Source organism: Furipterus horrens, unplaced genomic scaffold, assembly GCF_987537825.1.
Source record: "Furipterus horrens unplaced genomic scaffold, mFurHor1.1.pri manual_scaffold_3, whole genome shotgun sequence".
NCBI classification, from domain to species: Eukaryota; Metazoa; Chordata; class Mammalia; order Chiroptera; family Furipteridae; genus Furipterus; species Furipterus horrens.
Window position 1 is genome coordinate 29,092,545 of NW_028327173.1, and position 17,207 is coordinate 29,109,751.

The window sequence follows — 17,207 nt, forward strand, 5'->3', positions numbered from 1 at the left end:
CTAAGATCATACCTCTCGTCCTCACTTAACCGTACCCTCAAGCCTTAAGACCTGGGGAGGCTTTTCTAGAAGAACCTTATAGAACCTGGAGAACAGCAAGGGCCCTGCTAAACTGTGGGGAAGGTGGTTGCCTGAAACCCCTTCATAACTTCTTTTGTCTTACAAGATGATGTCATTGCTTTACTGATTTAGTGAATACAAATGGCATCTTGTTGGTTTACCAGCCTGAGCGCGGGGTGGCCAAGAGAAAAAAAAAACATGGGCCTGGGTCTCCACTGGGTGAGGGAGGCAGTTGCATATGTCAGCACTCGAAAAGATGAGCATAGGACAGTGAGGGAATGAGGGAAAAGGCACCAACCACCCTCACCTGGAAGGCCAGGGCAGGGTTGCAGGAGCCAGTGCGGTCCAGGAGGAACGTAAGTTAGAATGAACAGGAGACGGGGAAATGCGGGAGGGAAGGGCATGCAGGCAGAGCAATGGGATAGAATGTTCAAGTAGTTTGGCCTGCCAAAATACTGGGTTTCCCATGCTGAGGAGAAACTTGAGAGAGGCCAAATGGCCTCCTCTTCAGCATGAAATTGTGGCAGATGGTGTGCTGAGGGCAGGGGAGCCACGAAGGTGTGGAGTGATTTTTTTTGAAGGGAACGAGGAAGGAAGTGACCAGGAAGAGGATTGGCAGGTCCGTGGTTGAGAGCCCTGCTCAGGTTTGAGACGTGAATTCCGGCAACATTAATCCACCAGCCTGCGCGCTTTTCCACAGCATGGCGCAGCAAGTAGGTATGGGAGTGAGGAAGATACAGCAGCCCGGATCCATGGCTGGGGTTTTATTGGAGTGGTGCCACAGGAAATGAAGGTCAGCCAGCCACCAGCCTTTTGGCCCAGGCCAAAGAGGGGTCAGTAAAGGAGACATTATAGGATCCTCTTTAATCAGCCCAAGATGGAAAGGGAGACTGAATTGGCATCTGGAAGTCCGAGTGCACTGGGAAGGTGACCAGACAGCGGGGGATAAATGTGGGGAGAAGGAGGGGTGAAGGCCTCCTCATGGCAGGACCCTCAGAGCAGGCTGAGCCCTGACACAGCTGGCAGCGGGATTCCACCCCCACCCCAGCCCATGTGGTTTATTTCGGTTCTTTAATGTGAGCAGTGCTCCTTAACACTGCTTGCAAGAGCCTCTCTGACTCGGGTCTGCCCACCCTCCCTTCCCCATTTCCGGCCAGCCCACCCTGTCTAGTTCCCTCCTATCTAACAATATGGAGCAGCCAGGGGTTCACACACATCCACTGAGCCTCTGCTCAGGGTGATCTCTCTTCCCAGGACTCCCTCCTCTTTTTCTCCTGGCCACCTGTACTCACAGACTCAGGACGAGAGCCAGCTCCTTGGGGAATTCTTCCCTAATCTTTCTCCCCTCCCGCAGGGCTGAGCAGCCTTCCTTTATGTTCTCTTACTCCCCATGGCTTACAGAGACACCCTGCATTCAGAGCTCTGCCTTTAGGAATATTGAACCCATCCAAGGGGGAGAGATGCTGGCCTCCCCCCTAGAACCTCCCACGGTGATCACAATGCATTTCTCCTTTTGAGTCAATAATGATTTCAACTCAGAACCTTCCCAGGGAGCCTCTACCAAGCGTGCCATCTTAGCTAACCTGGCTGGGCTGCTTTCACTTTTTAGCAACATCTGCCAGAAAAAGAGCAGGCGTTTGTAGGCCACTTCAGGCTTCAGACAGAGCTACAGAGCTGACCTTGCCAGGCTTCTCCCTAGCAGGGGTGTGGGGACGTGTGATGGGCAAAGAGAGAAGCCTTTCTCAGGAGGCTGATGAGCCCAGTATTAAAACCATCCCGCCTCTCTTAACCCTCGAAACACACAGTCCAGGCATGGCACACGCAGCCTGGCGGAGTGCTGGGATGGGTGTGAGAGGACAGAATTGATTCTGATAGAACCTAAAACGTCTACCACTTGGTGGCAGTAAGCGAATAGGAGCCATGCCCTAGTCACTTGCAGGACTCTACCAGGTGGAGCGAGTTTACCCAGCATCTGGGCTCTCGAGGCTTTTACTCACTCAGCACCAATTCGGGACCCGGTGCTGCTCACAGTGATGAGCAGAGAGATGGTGGGCCGCCATCAAGGAGATTTCATTCCCGTGGGGAATCTGTCTGACAGGCAACAGCGATATAACAAAGGGATGGGGCATGGCAAGAAATGACGGCTGAGCCAAGAGCTGAAGGAAGAATAGGGGTCAGCCCCAGGAAGAGGGCTGAAAGCAGAGGGACCACGTGTGCCAAACCCAGCAGCTGAGGAACATGCATGTTTAGGGAGCCAAAGTTAATTTTTTCTGACAAGAGCTTGGGGTGGGAGTGATGGCTGAGGCTGGGAGGCGAGCCGGTGCTGACTCACGCACAGCCTTGCAGACCCAGCTCAGCAGCCTGGACTCTATCCCGGGAACAAGGGTGAGCCACAGAAGGCTTTCAAGTCGGGGGTGCCATGATCCGGTGCATGATTTAGAAAGCTCCCTGCAACGAGAGTGGGGACAGACTGGAGGGAGGCGTGGCTGGAGCTGGGATGCTGGTGGGGAGGCTGAGACAGCAGCCCAGGCAACAGGTGGGCAGAGGTGGAGGCCTAACGAGAAGTGCATGGACTCAAGAACTTCCACCAAAGTGGGAGGTGAAAGATCAGGATGGACTAGATCAGGGATCCGGAGGGAAGAATTAAAGATCTGCTCATTCATTCGGTTATTTACTGTGTGCCAGCTGTGTGCTAATGTGTGTTGTACCCTGGGAGCGCAATGGTGATCACGACAGACAGGGTTTCTAGCCTCATGGAACTTATATCTAATGGGAGAGACAACCAAGTAATTTCACAGATAAATATAAAATTACAAGTGTCACAAACAAGTTCAGTGGAGGAACAATAGAGGAAGCCTGGGTGTCAGTGCAAAGACTAGCGGTAGAACAGGGTGAGGGGGTGTTGGTAAGACAATGGTTGAAGTGATGGAGCCTGAGGCCTAATCTGGCAGGAAAAGAAGGGAAGGTAAAAGGACAGACAGGAAGAATGTGGAAGCGTCAAGGGGCCCATGGCTTTGGTTTTCATATCTATAATAACACTCAGTCTCCCATTCCCCATGATAAGCCCCATATGTTCATCTGGACCCGAGGCCTCTTAGCACAATGGCGGCACGTCCCCCTTCTCCCCCGAGCACTCCCTCTTCATCTCCCTCTCTCTGAGCAGGCCCAGGAGGATGTCAGGCAGCAGCTTCGAGAGTTTGAAGAGACCAAGAAACAGATTGAAGAAGATGAAGACAGAGAAATCCAAGACATCAAAATCAAGTATGAGAAAAAGCTTCGGGATGAAAAGGAGTCAAACCTTCGGCTCAAAGGAGAAACAGGCATAATGAGGAAGAAGGTGTGGGCTGTCCCCTCAAGGCCTGGCGTGGGCGGGGGTAGTGCTGCAGAGAAAGCTCCGGGGCAGGGTGGGGGGAGGCAGGTGGACAGCAACAGAGACCCCTGAAGGTCCTCACCTCCAGCAAGCGGGTTAAGAAGGGGGCGCTGCCTGGTGTGAGGGTTCTCTCTGCCCCATCAGGCAGACAGATCCTTACCACTTCCTCTAAAGGGGCCACTGTTGGGGCTTCCCCTTCTCTTTCTGGGGAGAGTGAGGTTCTCTGTGACACTGATGGACGTTCTCTGGGCTTTCATTTATTGGCAAGTAGGATTTAGTCAAAGTTTTCAGAGCTAAACCTTGGATAGAAATGGAAATGAGGTCTTTCAGAGGTGTCCTCAGGCTCTTGGTGCAGCGAGTCCTGGGTGGATCCTATTCGGGCTCCATGGGTGGGAGGAGGCTTGGGACCATAGGGTGCTTAATTTACAGGACAGGACAGATGTGTCTAGTTGCTGAAGGTTGGGGCGAGGAGGGATTCAATTTACAGATCCTTGCAGAATTGCTGCAGTTTTCCCAAAGTGTTTAGCGATAGAGAAGCCAGGTTTCAAAGCAAGCTCACGTTCCTTCCTGTTAGAAATCACGCTACCAATCAATCCAGTGGAGAGTATGTCTTCCCTTCTTGGACATGGCTAAGGAGACTCATCAGTTGGGGCTCAACCTTTGTGACCTCGATGGGGCATGGGTCCCAACCTTTCAAGGCTGACGTGGTCATGGAAAACTCTGGGTCCAATCAGGGAGCTGGTCTCTGGAGACTCTGGAGGCAGACAGTCCATCCTCACCTAAGGGGATGGAACTGGATCTTATCAGACAGAATATTGAATACATCATCCATCTGGCCTGGGAAATTCCTGTCTGTCCCAAATTCTGACAGGGAGCTCTTTAAATTTACAGAGAATTGGGAGGAGTGGAGATGAGTTCAAAGACTTTGTTGTTGCCATTGGTACCTCTAGTTCAGCAGCCTGCAAAAGGAGATTGAAGAGCGAACCAATGACATTGAGATCCTGAAGGGAGAGCAGGTGAAGCTGCAAGGAGTCATTAAGTCCCTGGAGAAGGACATCCTGGGCCTCAAGCGGGAGATCCAGGAAAGGGATGAGACGATTCAAGATAAGGTGAGGGCGCATCTCCTGTCCTTCCTCACCTGCAGCCTAGACGGACCCAGGCAATGAGGACAAAGCTCAAGAGGGAGGGTCCCTGGCCTCTCGGAACATATGTGTTTAACCTGATGGGGGACAAGCAGTCAGTGAAGTGCTGACCGCATGCTTTGCACTGGGCTAATCGCTGCAAACACATCACATTCAGTTCTCCCAGCAACCCCAGGGCCCATGAGCAACCCAGTTATAAAGCTCAGGAACCTGGCGGTTCAGTATCTTGCCCAAGATCATACAGTTTATAGATGATAGACTTGGGAGAAGAACCTGAGTCAGCTGACTGCCAGAGTCCTGCTCTCCACTGCTCCAAGTATCCTAGGGTGACCTTCCCGGGGACTGGGCGCAGCTCGCCCACTCCGTTGCCCACGTGTTGGACCCCTGGTCAAAGAGGAACTCCTCTGTGTTAGCCCATAGCTGCTCGGCTCCCCAGAAGGCTGATTTCACTTTTCAGGATGCCTTTTCTTACAAAATGCGTAGAAGACAGACACATCACATTTTGTGAGACATCCCACCTCAGTATCCAAAATCTTGTATCATCCTCCTGAGGAAACGCAGGCTCTACTGTCACTGCCTTAGGCCGAATTCCCCAGCTGTTGAGAACTCGTGGGCTTTAGCCTAGTTGACTAGGTTCCACATGAGCTCTTTCATTTAAACCACCAATGGATCTTAGGCAACTTCCCTACACTTTTGTTTTCTCACCTGTGAAATGGACACCTTGGGGCACCTAATAAGGATGAAATGAGGTAGTACCTGCGTGTAATTTCTACATGTCAGTGTTTATGTGTGTATCTGGGAATCTTTAAAGAGAGGGTCCACAGCTCTCTTCAGATTCTCAAAGCAGGGAAGGGGAGTGACAAGAAAGAGGCTAAGACCTTCTGACCTAGAAAATTGCAACAGCCTCCTGACCAGTCTGCAGGCCTTTCTTCTCACCTCCCAGCCCTGCTCCCTGCCACCACACTGTAACTATGTCGCTCTCCCACTTAAAATTCTTTCCTGGCTCCCCGTTGCCTATGGCGGGGGTCAGCAAATTTTTTTCTATAAAGGGCTAGGTAGTTAATATTTCACTCTTTGCAGGCAGTATGGCCTCTGTCACAATTATCCGACTCTGCTGCTGTAGTGTAAAATCAGCCATAGACAATACATCAAACTTTACGAAAATAGGCAACAGGTCAGATTTGATCTGAGGGCTGTGGTTTACCAACCCTGGGCCTCCTGGATAAATTCTGAATCTTTTAGCCACCACCCAAGGCCCTTGCCTCCTTCCCTTCTCCACTCCAGCCTCATTCTTCCCTTTCCCTGTGAACCACCCACTGCTTTATTTTCAGCACCCTCAATACACATTGACCCTCCCGGCCTTCCTCTTCCTCCGCACCTATCACAGGGTAGGTAGGGCACATCTGTTGGCACTCTTGCTTCCCCAGATAATTATTTTTCTTATGAAGGGCAGGATCTGTGTCACATTTTCTTGGTATCTCAGGCCTTGATGAAAGGTCTTTATTTAGTAAACGTTTGATGGATAAATAGACCTACATTTTAATTACTACTGCCTTGCAGCAAATTGCCCCAAAACTTAGTGGTGAAAGACAGCAACTCTTTCATTATGCTCACAGACTCCATGGGACTGGAATTTAGACAGGGTACAACAGGAGGGGCTGTCTTTGTCCCCAGCGTCTGGGGCCAAGCAGGGCCTCGGTCAGGGGGACTCAGCAGCTGGGGGCTGGAAGATCAGCATCTAAGGTGGCTTCTTCATTCATATGCCCAGACCCTTGGCAGGGGCAGCTGGGAAGCTGGGACCAGCGAGGACCGTCCACTAGAGCCCCTAATGTGTTCTCCAGCCTGGGAGTCTCAGTGTAGTGAGACTGTTTACAGAGCAGATGGCCCCCCCTAAGACTCAGGTGGCCTTTTCTGAATTAGCCTGGGAAGCCACACAGCATCATGTGAGCTACATTCTGTGTGTTACAAGTGAGTCACAAGCTCAGCCAGATGCAAGGGGAGGGAATCAGATCCTACCGCCTCGTGGAGAAGCGTAAGGTCATATAGAACAAGAACATGTGGAATAAGAAATACTACCGAGGCCAGCTTTGGAAAACACTCTGCCACAGCCTGTATGTGAGTGAATGAGTGAATGCATGAAGTCCTGGCCCGGCAGCCCAAGAGTAGTGGCAGGGGTGGGGGTGGGGGTGGGGGGAACCAGCCTTTGTATCCCAAGCAGGGAGAGCTGCCTGTGGCCTCTTCCATCAGGAGGGCACAGGATGTATGTCCTTTGTCTAAAGGGATCCCATGTACCCGGGTCTCCAGATGCCTCACCTCTCTCTCACCTGCAGGAGAAGCGAATTTATGATCTGAAGAAGAAAAACCAAGAACTAGAGAAATTCAAGTTTGTCCTCGACTACAAAATCAAGGAGCTAAAGAAGCAAATAGAGCCTCGAGAGAATGAGATCAAGGTGATGAAGGAACAGATTCAGGAGGTGAGACGCCATCTGCCACCGCCTGCCCTCTCCAACCCACTGCCACCTCCCCTACAGTCCCTCCCTGCTCCCGAGGCATGTGCAGCCTCCACTCTGCAGAGGATGCCACAGAGAAGGCCCAACCCGGTGTTCAGTTGTGCAAAAGCAAAATGCTTTGGGATTCGGCTTGCCTCGGGTCCTCGGAGTGGGCTCTGGCCCTACCAGCACCTCAAGGTGCATGCCCTGGGCCTTCAAAGGGAAGCGGCGGCTGTTGGACCTTCAGCCACCAGGGGGCGATGTGCTCTCAGCCACCAGCCTTGGGCAGCTGAAAGTACAGGCCTCCAATCCAACATTTTTTTTCTCAGACTGGAAATGTTGGTTGGGGCCCTATGCAAGGCCGTGTTTGGACTTCATCTGATAAGGAGTGGGAAGTTATCAAAGGCCCTTGAGCAGAAGAGTGGCAAAATCAAGTGTGTGTTTTAGGAAGCAAACAGGATGAAGGTAGCAAGATTAGAAGCAAGAGCAACTGGAGGAGGGCTTCTGAGTCCAGTAAGGTGCAAGCGTCCCCATTTGGCCCCTCTGCCCCTTGCATATTGCATTGCTTTATGACACATGTTTACCTGTCAGCCTCTCCTCCCCGGACTGATGGTGGGGTCCGTGGTAGATCAAAAACGGAATCCCAAATTCCCCTCGTTTCCCATTTCTTAGTAAATGGTACCACAATCCACCCACATGCTTAAGGTAGACATGTAGACATCTCCTTGATTCCACCTTTCCCTTAACTCCTAAATTCAAGTCATCACCCGTGCCTCTCTGATCCATCTCCAAAAGATCTCACATCCAGCCCTCCTTCCTTTCTACTGCCATTGCCCTCATCCCCACCTCCATCACCTCTGGTCTGGACTTGACTCCAGCCTCCAATCTACTCTCCACGTAGAGGCTACAGCAAACCCCCCATGCTCTCTCATCCAACTTAGAATAAAAGCCAAACTCCCTACAGAGGCCCAGGAGGCCTTGCATAACCCAGCCTCTATCTCTTCTCCAGCCCCATCTCCAGGCTCCCTCCCCATCTCCAGCCCACGGGCTTTCTGACAGTTCTAGGGACAAGTAGCTTTTCCCGTCTCAGGACCTTTGCATTGCTGTTTCCTCTGCCCAGAAGGCTCCAGAGCTTCACACAGTTGGTTTTCCATCTTTCAAAGTCTCAGCTCATAGGTCACCTCTTCAAGGAGGCCTTCCCCAGCCTCCCTATCCAAAGTAAGCTCCAGCTCCCCCTCCATTTTCCCTAACTGTGCTGAGTAGGGGTAGAAAGTAAAAAGGTGTCAGAGAGCATTGGTGACCCAACTAGAATTGGACCTACAAGAACTACAGTGGAGAAAAGCAAAGTCTCTTCTCTAAGAGGCTCAGGGAAGAAGGCAGGTATAGGATCAGTCCAGGGCTAGGGTGGTCCAGGGGAGGTGTGTCCTTGTGGCAGTGACTTTCTCCCTGGCCTCTGGGATAAGGAAGGATGTCCCCAGCTGACCCACAGAGCTGCCTCCTCTGGGCCTCCTGCCATTCTTGAGTGACTTCAGGGCCCAAAAAATGGTAGCCAGAGAATATGAAAGAGCAAGCAGAGGTCCCACCTTCCTGGAAATCAACATGCCACAGGCCCTGGAAATCACTGCCCATTTCTCCCTCCTCATTTGATGTATTTGTCAACTGTGTTTAAGATTGGGTCAGTTACTTTCCACCCCAACATACCTGAGTGCTTATTCATTTCCCTTCAGGAACTGGGCCAACCATGGCATCGATTCTCAGCAGGAGATATGCCCCAGCCGTGGGAGTGAGCAAACAGGCCCCTCCTACCCCACCCTGGTACCAGTTGCTTCCAGGGCTGATAGCTGGGCCAGGCTCCTTCCTCAGCAGCCTCTGATCTCGGTGCTTCCCTCTGAGGGTCAGAGGCACATTTGGGCTTCTCTGTCTATCCAAAGTGTATTCAATAAAAAGGAACACATTCTTCTAAAATCTGCCCCCTTGTGTTTCAAACATAAGTGTGGCTCATTAGGACCTCCCAGTGACCCCAGAAGTTGGCCAGGAGCCTTGAAATCTGAGCAGAGAGCCTGAAATAGACTAAAGGGGCTACTCCATCCAGCCATGAACAAAGCCAGTGAACTGTCCCATCTCCCCAAAACGGCAAATTTCTCTGTTAATGGGAACTCCAGGGTCCACCAAACTCGGTGTGTAAATCAGCATCACTTCTCCCCTGTGGGGGAAATCAGATCAACTGAGAGCTCACCTACAGCTGGTCTCACCCTCATCAGAACTTCCAGACGTCAGTTATGTCTTTGGTTAATACAAATGCAACAACAAAAGAAAATCTTTCAAAATCCCCTTGTGGTTTCTGCCTTTCCTTTTGAAGATGGGACTCTCCTCACTTGTACTCCTTAAGACCTTTTCAACAGAACAATGAGGCAGAGCTTCCTTCTCACCTTCCTCTTTCTTGTCTTATGCCTTTGGCTGGAGACACCTACCTGCCAGTCCCTCAACACTTTCTGCTTTAGAATCAACACTAATGCGTTGTGGCCCCAGAGGGTAAAGATTCACTCACACAACATCACGAAGAAGCCGAGGTCAGTGCTTCTCCGCAGGGTCCTGCCTGAGGTTAGAGTTAAGGTTCCAGTACTTGAGAGTTATCAGTTTATAAGGAATGTAAGAGAAGAAGGCAGTCAGCTTGGTTGAAGGAACAAGGCAACTAAGAGTGGAAAATTCATAGCCTGGCGATAGAAACATGTGATCAGGTTAACATGTCAGCCAAGGTGGTGGGGGCTTGAGGGATGGTGAGAAGTAAGAAGAAAGGCTTTTGTTCCAGGGGACATGTGGCAACTCGAAAAGACATTCCCCAGACATCAAGGGACTGAAAGACTTCAGTTCAAACCTAATTTCCATTCTCTTACTCTCTTCTTCTTGACTCTGCCCCTCGTTCTCTGCAGATGGAAGCTGAACTGGAGCGTTTCCATAAGCAGAACTCACAGCTGGAGCTGAACATCACAGAACTGTGGCAGAAATTAAAAGCCACTGATCAGGAGATGCGCAGAGAGAGACAGAAGGTGTGAAGATTCTCAGCATCTGGCCGCTCTCAGATTTGGGATCTGGCACCTGTCTGCCACGGGCAGCTGGCTTCTAAGAGACAGAGTCAGCCCACTGCTAAGATACATTCCCCTTTTAACATGCATCCTTGCTCACAGCGCTGCCAGGTTTCGGGCCCGTGCAAATTTACATGACTGAATCCACCTGAGACTATAAAGTGACTTTGGGTAAAGTGACCAAGGAGTGGGAGACCACTGCCATGGGAATGCTCCTGGCATGGGCTTGTTTGTTCTGGGGAGGAGCATGCTCAGAGAAGTCATCTGTAGTCAGCAGTTAAAGACCTTGACTACCAAATCAATGCTGAGTCCAGGGTGACCTCAGAGATCACCTATTCCAGTCTCTTTGTGTGTCAGGAAAGCAGAGCCAGGAGGACTGGGAGGTTAAGAAACTTCCGCTGGCATCCATAGTTACTATGTACAGAGCCAGTCCCAGAAAGCAGGTCTCCTGGCCCTGGGCCAGGCCTTGGCTGCGCTCTCTCCAGCTGGCACAGTGCACCCTGTAATGTTGGTTGGCGCGGATTGAATTTTTCCATCCCCCACATTAAGCATTGGCTCCGTGCTAGGTAATACTAGAAGCTGCTACAGATCTACAAACATGAACGGACGCAGAGTCTGCCCTCAACAAACTGAAAAGCTTGACAGGTGATTTGTGGCATGTGCATAACAATCGTAACGCACAGGGGAAAATTATGGAATATGAATAACAGGCTATATGGGAGCCAGGAGAAAGGAAAGACAGTGTATGAGGGCTATGGGAACATGGGTGCCAGAGGAAGCATGATGGAAAAGGGGGAATCTAGCCCAATTTTGGCTTTGTTTTCCCTTACGCATTCACAGCAGCCCTCAGGAAGGATAAACCCTGGGTAAAATGTGAGGGGGACTGGAAGCCCTGGCCCAGGGACCTGCAGGAGAGAACTGATACTCCATCTCAGCTCCATAAAGGAATAAGGGTGACCACTGAACATCCCTTCACCTTCTCAGGCCTGTGGTCAGTCTTTGTCCTCTTAAAGATGACGCTCTTCAGGCCAGGTGCACAAGAGTTTCAGTGCCTCCATCTCCAGGCTGTGGGTCCATCTCGGTCTCTGTGCCCTGGTCCCAGATGAGCTGTCTCTTGTCCATTTCTGCAACCATTAACCTGCAGCCCCTGCCCCTGGAGAGCCCCTTCAGTGCCAGAAGTAAGCCTCTCTGATTGCAGGAGCGGGACCTGGAGGCGCTGGTCAAACGGTTTAAGACAGACGTGCACAACTGCGTAGCGTACATCCAGGAGCCCCGGCAGCTGAAGGAGAAGGTCCGAGGTCTCTTTGAGAAGTATGTGCAGCGGACAGACATGGTGAGCTCTGCCTCCCTGCCCGCCCTTCGCTTCTCCCCTGGTCTCCACTCCTCACTCACGGAGAACCTTCCGCCTGCTCAGGTGGAGATCGCAGGGCTGAACACAGACCTGCAGCAGGAGTACACTCGCCAGCGGGAGCACCTGGAGAGGAACCTGGCCACCCTCAAGAAGAAGGTGGTCAAGGAGAGTGAGCTGCACCGCAGTGATTACGTCCGCATCATGCAGGTACCTGTGCGCCCCCCATCAGCTCTCTCGGAGGTGGAGCCATCCAGACAATGGAGCCTGTAAGGGCCCCTCCAACACCACCCAACACTCAGGGCTCCCCAAGTGCCCAGCGGTCCCACTGGCTTTCCCTAAAACCTCTCTCTGACTCCTCTTCTCTGACCTCCCAGAGCTTGTCCTGGAGTGACTGACGCCCAGAGCCCCATGCTGGAGGTTTCCAGGCCTTTCTGTGCCGGGCCCGTCCCCACACTGTTCATGCATTTCTCCCCCTCACTTTGCCCATTTCTTTTCTCTGTCCAATCTTTATCCAAAGCACTCCTCTGTCCTGCCTCGCTCCTCTTGCTGACCCCTGCCCCTTCTGGACCTTCATCCACGTGATGTTAGCTGTCCTAAGTCACACTGTCCTTCTCCTTCCCTCCATTTCCAACTCTTACTTAACCTTACTTTGTTCTGCTGCTTTTTATTCTGCTACATGGCCCCTGCTGGCCAAGTTCTCTCCTCTGGACACGCCTGTCTCCACCCACCTCATCTGACTTTTCTGGTGCCTCAGGTTCCTATCCTTATCTCTCGGGTGCAGAGCCAACCACACACCCCCAAGAATCAGCCTCGGTCTGATTTAATGAGTCCTCCACACCCGCCTCCCAGCATCTTCCACACGGCTTGCAGAGAACCTGACCCCATTACTGCCACCTCCACTTATGCACATTATCAGGGCTGCCAGTCGGGCCTCTTCTGCCAGATTTCTGTTTGGGTATCAGTATCGTCTGAGGTAATTAATGTGAATTAATCAGAATCGCTTTTATAAGGCACATTCCTTTTTACGCTAATATTTTATTAATGCCATAATTAAAATACTGGAATGGGGATGGGCTGTGGTCGGGTCAAGACAAACCAGTGTCCAGCTTGGCCAGTCCATTCAGCGCTGGGCAGAGCACACTGCAATTCAGGCCAGGCCCAGGCATGGCAGGTCTCATGCCATCTTACAGCTAGCCCTGCTTCAAGTCAGCCCACACCATCAATCACCACTGTCCCACTCCAGGGCATGAAAGCAGTCAGAGGCCAGGGACAGGGGTGGATGCAATTGGTGAGACCTGTAGTTACGAGCAGCTGATATGCAGAGCCATTGCTGAGAGTCTCACGGGCCTCCAAGCATGAGGACCCTGCCATGGAGAGCAACGTGCTGGGCAGTGGGACTGGTGTAACCACAGGAGCAGTTGTTAGCAGGTGACACTGCTGAGCTCCTGTCTGGGCCCTGCTACCAGAGAACAGGCCCCCTGCTGAAGGGTCTGCCAGGGGCCTGGTGTCAAGCAGACCCCCAAAGCAAACGTCAGTCCTAGGAGAAGGAGGAGAAGGAAAAAAGTTAAGGCCGCAGGCTAGCCAGAAGGTGCAGCATCAGCATGAGGCCGCTCAGGGGCTCTCTTTTGTTCCTCAGTACCCCAGAGGCTGTGTGCCAACTCTTGCTGGGTCAGGGTGCAAGTCGAGTAGAAGGAGCAGAAGCGACCCAGCAGAACTCCTGGCCAACCCTGCCACTCCCCGATGGATGGCAGGCAGAGGGAAATCCCTGAAGGAGTGTTTTCTTGAGCAGCATTGTAACCCCATATGCTGTGAAGCCCCTAGAAGTGCCCCAGACAACTGCAGGTAGCAAGACAAGGGGCGGGAGGCAGGGTCCCCACCCCTTGACCAGGGAGACAACTTGCTTTTTACAGCAGGCTCTGTGTAAGATTTTGTTTGGAAGATTTTTTTTTAATAATTTATTTGTTTGTTTGTTTATTTATTTATTTTTAGAGAGAGGGGAAAGGAGAAAGAGAGGGAGAGAAACATCACTGTGTGGTTGCCTCTCACTCGCGCCCCCAACTGGGGACCTGATGTGCAACCTAATCATGTGCCCTGACTGGGAATCGAACCAGCAACACTTGGTCGCAGGCCGACGCTCAATCCACTGAGCCACAGCAGCCAGGGCCAAGATTTTTTTTTAAAGGAAAACTTTCAAAACCACTGGTCTGGCCCTGGCTGGTGTGGCTCAGTTGGTTGGAATATCGTCCCATAAACCAAAAAGTTGTGGGTTTGATCCCTGGTCAGGGTCCATGCCTGAGTTCTGGGTTTGGTTCCCCAGTCTGGGTACATGCAAGAGGCAACCGATCAATGTTTCTGTCTTGCATGGATGTTTCTCTCCCTCTCTCTCACCCTCCTCGCTATCTAAAAATCACTAAGTATGTCCTCAGATGAGGATAAAAACAAAAAACCAGAAAGACCACTGGTCTGTGTTTTTTAAATTGTTCCTTTCTTTAATCTTAAGTTGAAGGAGAGGCGCCAGCCCAGGGCCAGGCAAGGTGCTGGGCAGACACTGACGCTGTGCAGACCTCGTTTGTCCTGCCTCAGGCAGTCTTGTGGGGACACCTGGAGTAAATTCCTCAACTTCTTCAGGAGGTACCTTCCCTGTCTATAAAATGGGGAAGAAAACACAAACTTCAGCGAGTTAATACAAAGTTTGAATGAGATAACTGATCTAAAGCATTCAGCACTGGCCAGGTACAGAACAGGTGCTCAAAAAATGTTATTTCCCTTCCCGTCTTCCAAGCAAAAGACCTATTGAAGAACCAAAGTGGAAATCCAATGGAAGAGCCTGGGAAGCCCCCTCCCCCCCCAACACAGTTCAGGGGTACCTGTGGGCTGGGAGGACAGGAGAGGGGACCACCCAACTGATCCCAGACCCTTGGTATACATCGATAAGGAGCTGTGCCTACAGATTCCAAGGCCCTGACACCCCAGTCCAAGAAAGGCCAGGGTGGACATGGCACCTGAGAGAAACTCATTAGAAAACAGAAAATGAGGTCACAATCTCATTTGAATGTTCAGACAGGCACACAGAGCCTGCAGCACGCTTATAGATATGAAGACGAGTTGCTGTGGAATACAAATATCTAGGACACATACTTTATTCATTCAGTAGACATGCGTTCAGGGCTTCTTACCTGGCAAGTTCTGTGTCTTCCACTGGAGGGTTCCAAGATGAGTGGGATAGCATGCCTACCCTCAGGGAGCTCACCGTAGGGAACCTGAGTGAGATACACGTAAGCACTGCTCCACACAGTGTATCCACTGCTGTGGGCCCATCATCGAGGCGGGCTTCAGTGAGGGGAAGCGGCATTCAAGCCGGGCTGGGAAGGATGAGTAGAGAGTGTGGACTGGGAGCCAATGGGGAAAGACCTTTCAGGCAGCTGGCACAGCCAGAGAACAGGCAGAGAAGAGCAAGGCCTGTGGGCTATTTGGGGACCCAAGAGTCCAGAGACCTCGCTTTATTGCACAGCATGGGTACCAGAGAAGGGCCCACTGGAATAGCAGGTAGTTTAGGGTCACATGGAAAGGGGCTTCCACGGCCCACCAAGAAGCACAAAGCTTACCTTAGAAGCAGGTTCCACCTAAGGCTTCTTAAGGAGGTAGGAGTGTTATCTGTTCTGAAAAGATTAAGTTGGTTGGCAGATGGGAAGGCTGGTGGGGAAAGGCAAGTATCAGGAAAATCCATGTTAAAGGAAGATGAGGGCTTGGAAGGCGGAAATGTCAAAAGACATTTCAGACTAGAAATGATTAATAGAAATGTCCGGTTAGACATGAGAAGAAGGTTAAAAGAAGAGCAGAGAAATGGCTCATTTGTGCGATTTAAGCAGACGATGAGCCCACCAGCTGGGGGTTCCAGAAAAATGCCACCAATGCAGGGCTTCCAAGTTCACAGAATAAATCAGTTGCTCTTTTCACATGGCTACGCTCTTAAAGATGTTAACTCAGGAGCCACCAGTAAGGGGCGCTATAGGCATTCTTCCCCTTCGCTGCCAACTGCGGGTGTTAGATGTGCCTGCCAGCTCCCCTCTGCGGCTCTCTGGCGACGCGTTCCACCAAAGGCAATCTTGGACAGCTGGGTATAGCCCCTTTATGTAGAGGGCTTTTTATATAAACAGCTCTTAGCATCCCCAGCCAGTCTCTCATATATAGCCAGCACCTTGGCTCTTGCTGAACCCCGGGCCACAGAGGAGCTGAACAGGGGGGGTCTAAAAAATTGGAGGGGTTTTTGTGGGCCTTCTGATCAAGGAGGGATCAGGGACAGAAGGTTCAGCAAGCCTGTTTCATTCACAGTTTAAATTCACAAACTACCGCAGCACATCCGAACACATGGTCCTTGTTTTATTGAGCCTCACGGATACTCGTCGTCGTCGTCGGCAGCCGTCCGTCTCGAGAGACGATGGTGTTGCTTCTTAAGAGTCTATCTGCACCGCCGAGAATGGTTGTGCAGTCCGACTCGGGAGTGACACGGTATCTGTCTCCTCCCGTGTTGAATCGACATCTTGCGATGACGCTGGAGTGTCCTCTCCAGTGAAGCTGAAGCTACAGAGCCTGGGCAGGGTGATATGGAGGGTCTGCTGTTGCCCATGCAGCAGACCCCCCCTCTCTTCGCAGCTGAAGGGTCCAAGGGAAAGACGGAGTCAATACAGCTTGGCTTCAGGTGCGCCGCAGGAGTTGCCGGTGTTGACTACAACGTCAAACCACCTTAGGGACTCCGGCTCCGCATTTTCTGTCGGGGTTTACTCCCTTAGCCTTTCCCCTGAAGAGGTATGCCGCAAGGCAGCGGAGGTTTTTTTTTTTTTTTTGGAGTCAGAGTTTTCCTTCTCTGATGTGCCCTGACTGGAAAATCGAACCAGCGACACTTAGCTCGCAGGCCGACGCTCAATCCACTGAGCCAATGTTTTCACAAACTGAAGGTTTGTGGCAACTCTGCACCAAGCAAGTCTATCAGAGCCATTTTTCCAATAGGTTAGATCATGGTTAGCATTTCTTTTTAGCAGTAAAGTATTTTTAACTAAGATATGTACATTGTGCTTAGATATAATACTATTGCACATTTAATAGACTACAGTGTAGTGTTCAGTTCACAGGCCAGGGCTGAACCCACTGAGCCACACCAGTACAGTATAGTGTAAAAATAACATTTATGTGCACTAGGAAATCAAAAAATTCATGTGACTTGTGTTGTGTTATTTGCTTTATTGTGGTAGTCTGGAACCAAACCCATAATATTGCTCCGAGGTACGCCTGCCTGTACAGTTACCTTCAGTGTGATCTCTGGATCCTGGAAACACGAACCACCCCAAAAAGTACTCTTTAGGGAGGGAAGCCCGATCAACCCTTGAAATCACGATTGCTCTTATCATTATCATCAAGTATTTAGTGCCCCAATTCCTGCTTGCTCCCGGTTGACTCTGGGCCTGAAACATTCTTCCCTGTCCCCTGCCAGCTCCATGGAGCCTTCCTCACATGGGGTGAGCGCCCCTCTTCATACTCTCATGGTGTCTCTTGGCATTGAATCTAAGCTGGACCTCCTATGTCTGGCACAAGGACCAGTGCATAGTAGGCTTTTAGGAACTGGTTCTTAAGTCATTTTTATGACTGAATGAATGAACCGAGGAAAGATGGGACAGAACAGGGGTGTTAAGCTGCTTTGGGTCATGGGTCTCAATC

At 51.2% G+C, this 17,207-nt stretch overlaps 1 protein-coding gene and 1 long non-coding RNA gene across 2 annotated transcripts in view; one reads left to right on the plus strand and one right to left on the minus strand.

Moving 5' to 3' along the window:
• Positions 1-17,207, plus strand: part of CFAP57 (cilia and flagella associated protein 57) — a 56,880-nt gene that overhangs the window by 30,024 nt on the left and 9,649 nt on the right. Inside the window, exons 15-20 of the mRNA XM_090268263.1 lie at positions 3,224-3,397; positions 4,381-4,539; positions 6,903-7,046; positions 9,992-10,108; positions 11,343-11,477; positions 11,559-11,702. Of these exons, the coding sequence (XP_090124389.1) occupies positions 3,224-3,397; positions 4,381-4,539; positions 6,903-7,046; positions 9,992-10,108; positions 11,343-11,477; positions 11,559-11,702 (873 nt within the window). The remainder of the gene's footprint in view (positions 1-3,223; positions 3,398-4,380; positions 4,540-6,902; positions 7,047-9,991; positions 10,109-11,342; positions 11,478-11,558; positions 11,703-17,207) is intronic.
• Positions 12,521-15,741, minus strand: LOC150014739 (uncharacterized). The gene is made up of 4 exons (XR_016509687.1): positions 15,101-15,741; positions 14,672-14,755; positions 14,060-14,139; positions 12,521-13,032 (listed from the first exon to the last, which is right to left on the minus strand). It is a non-coding gene; the product is annotated as an uncharacterized LOC150014739 (long non-coding RNA).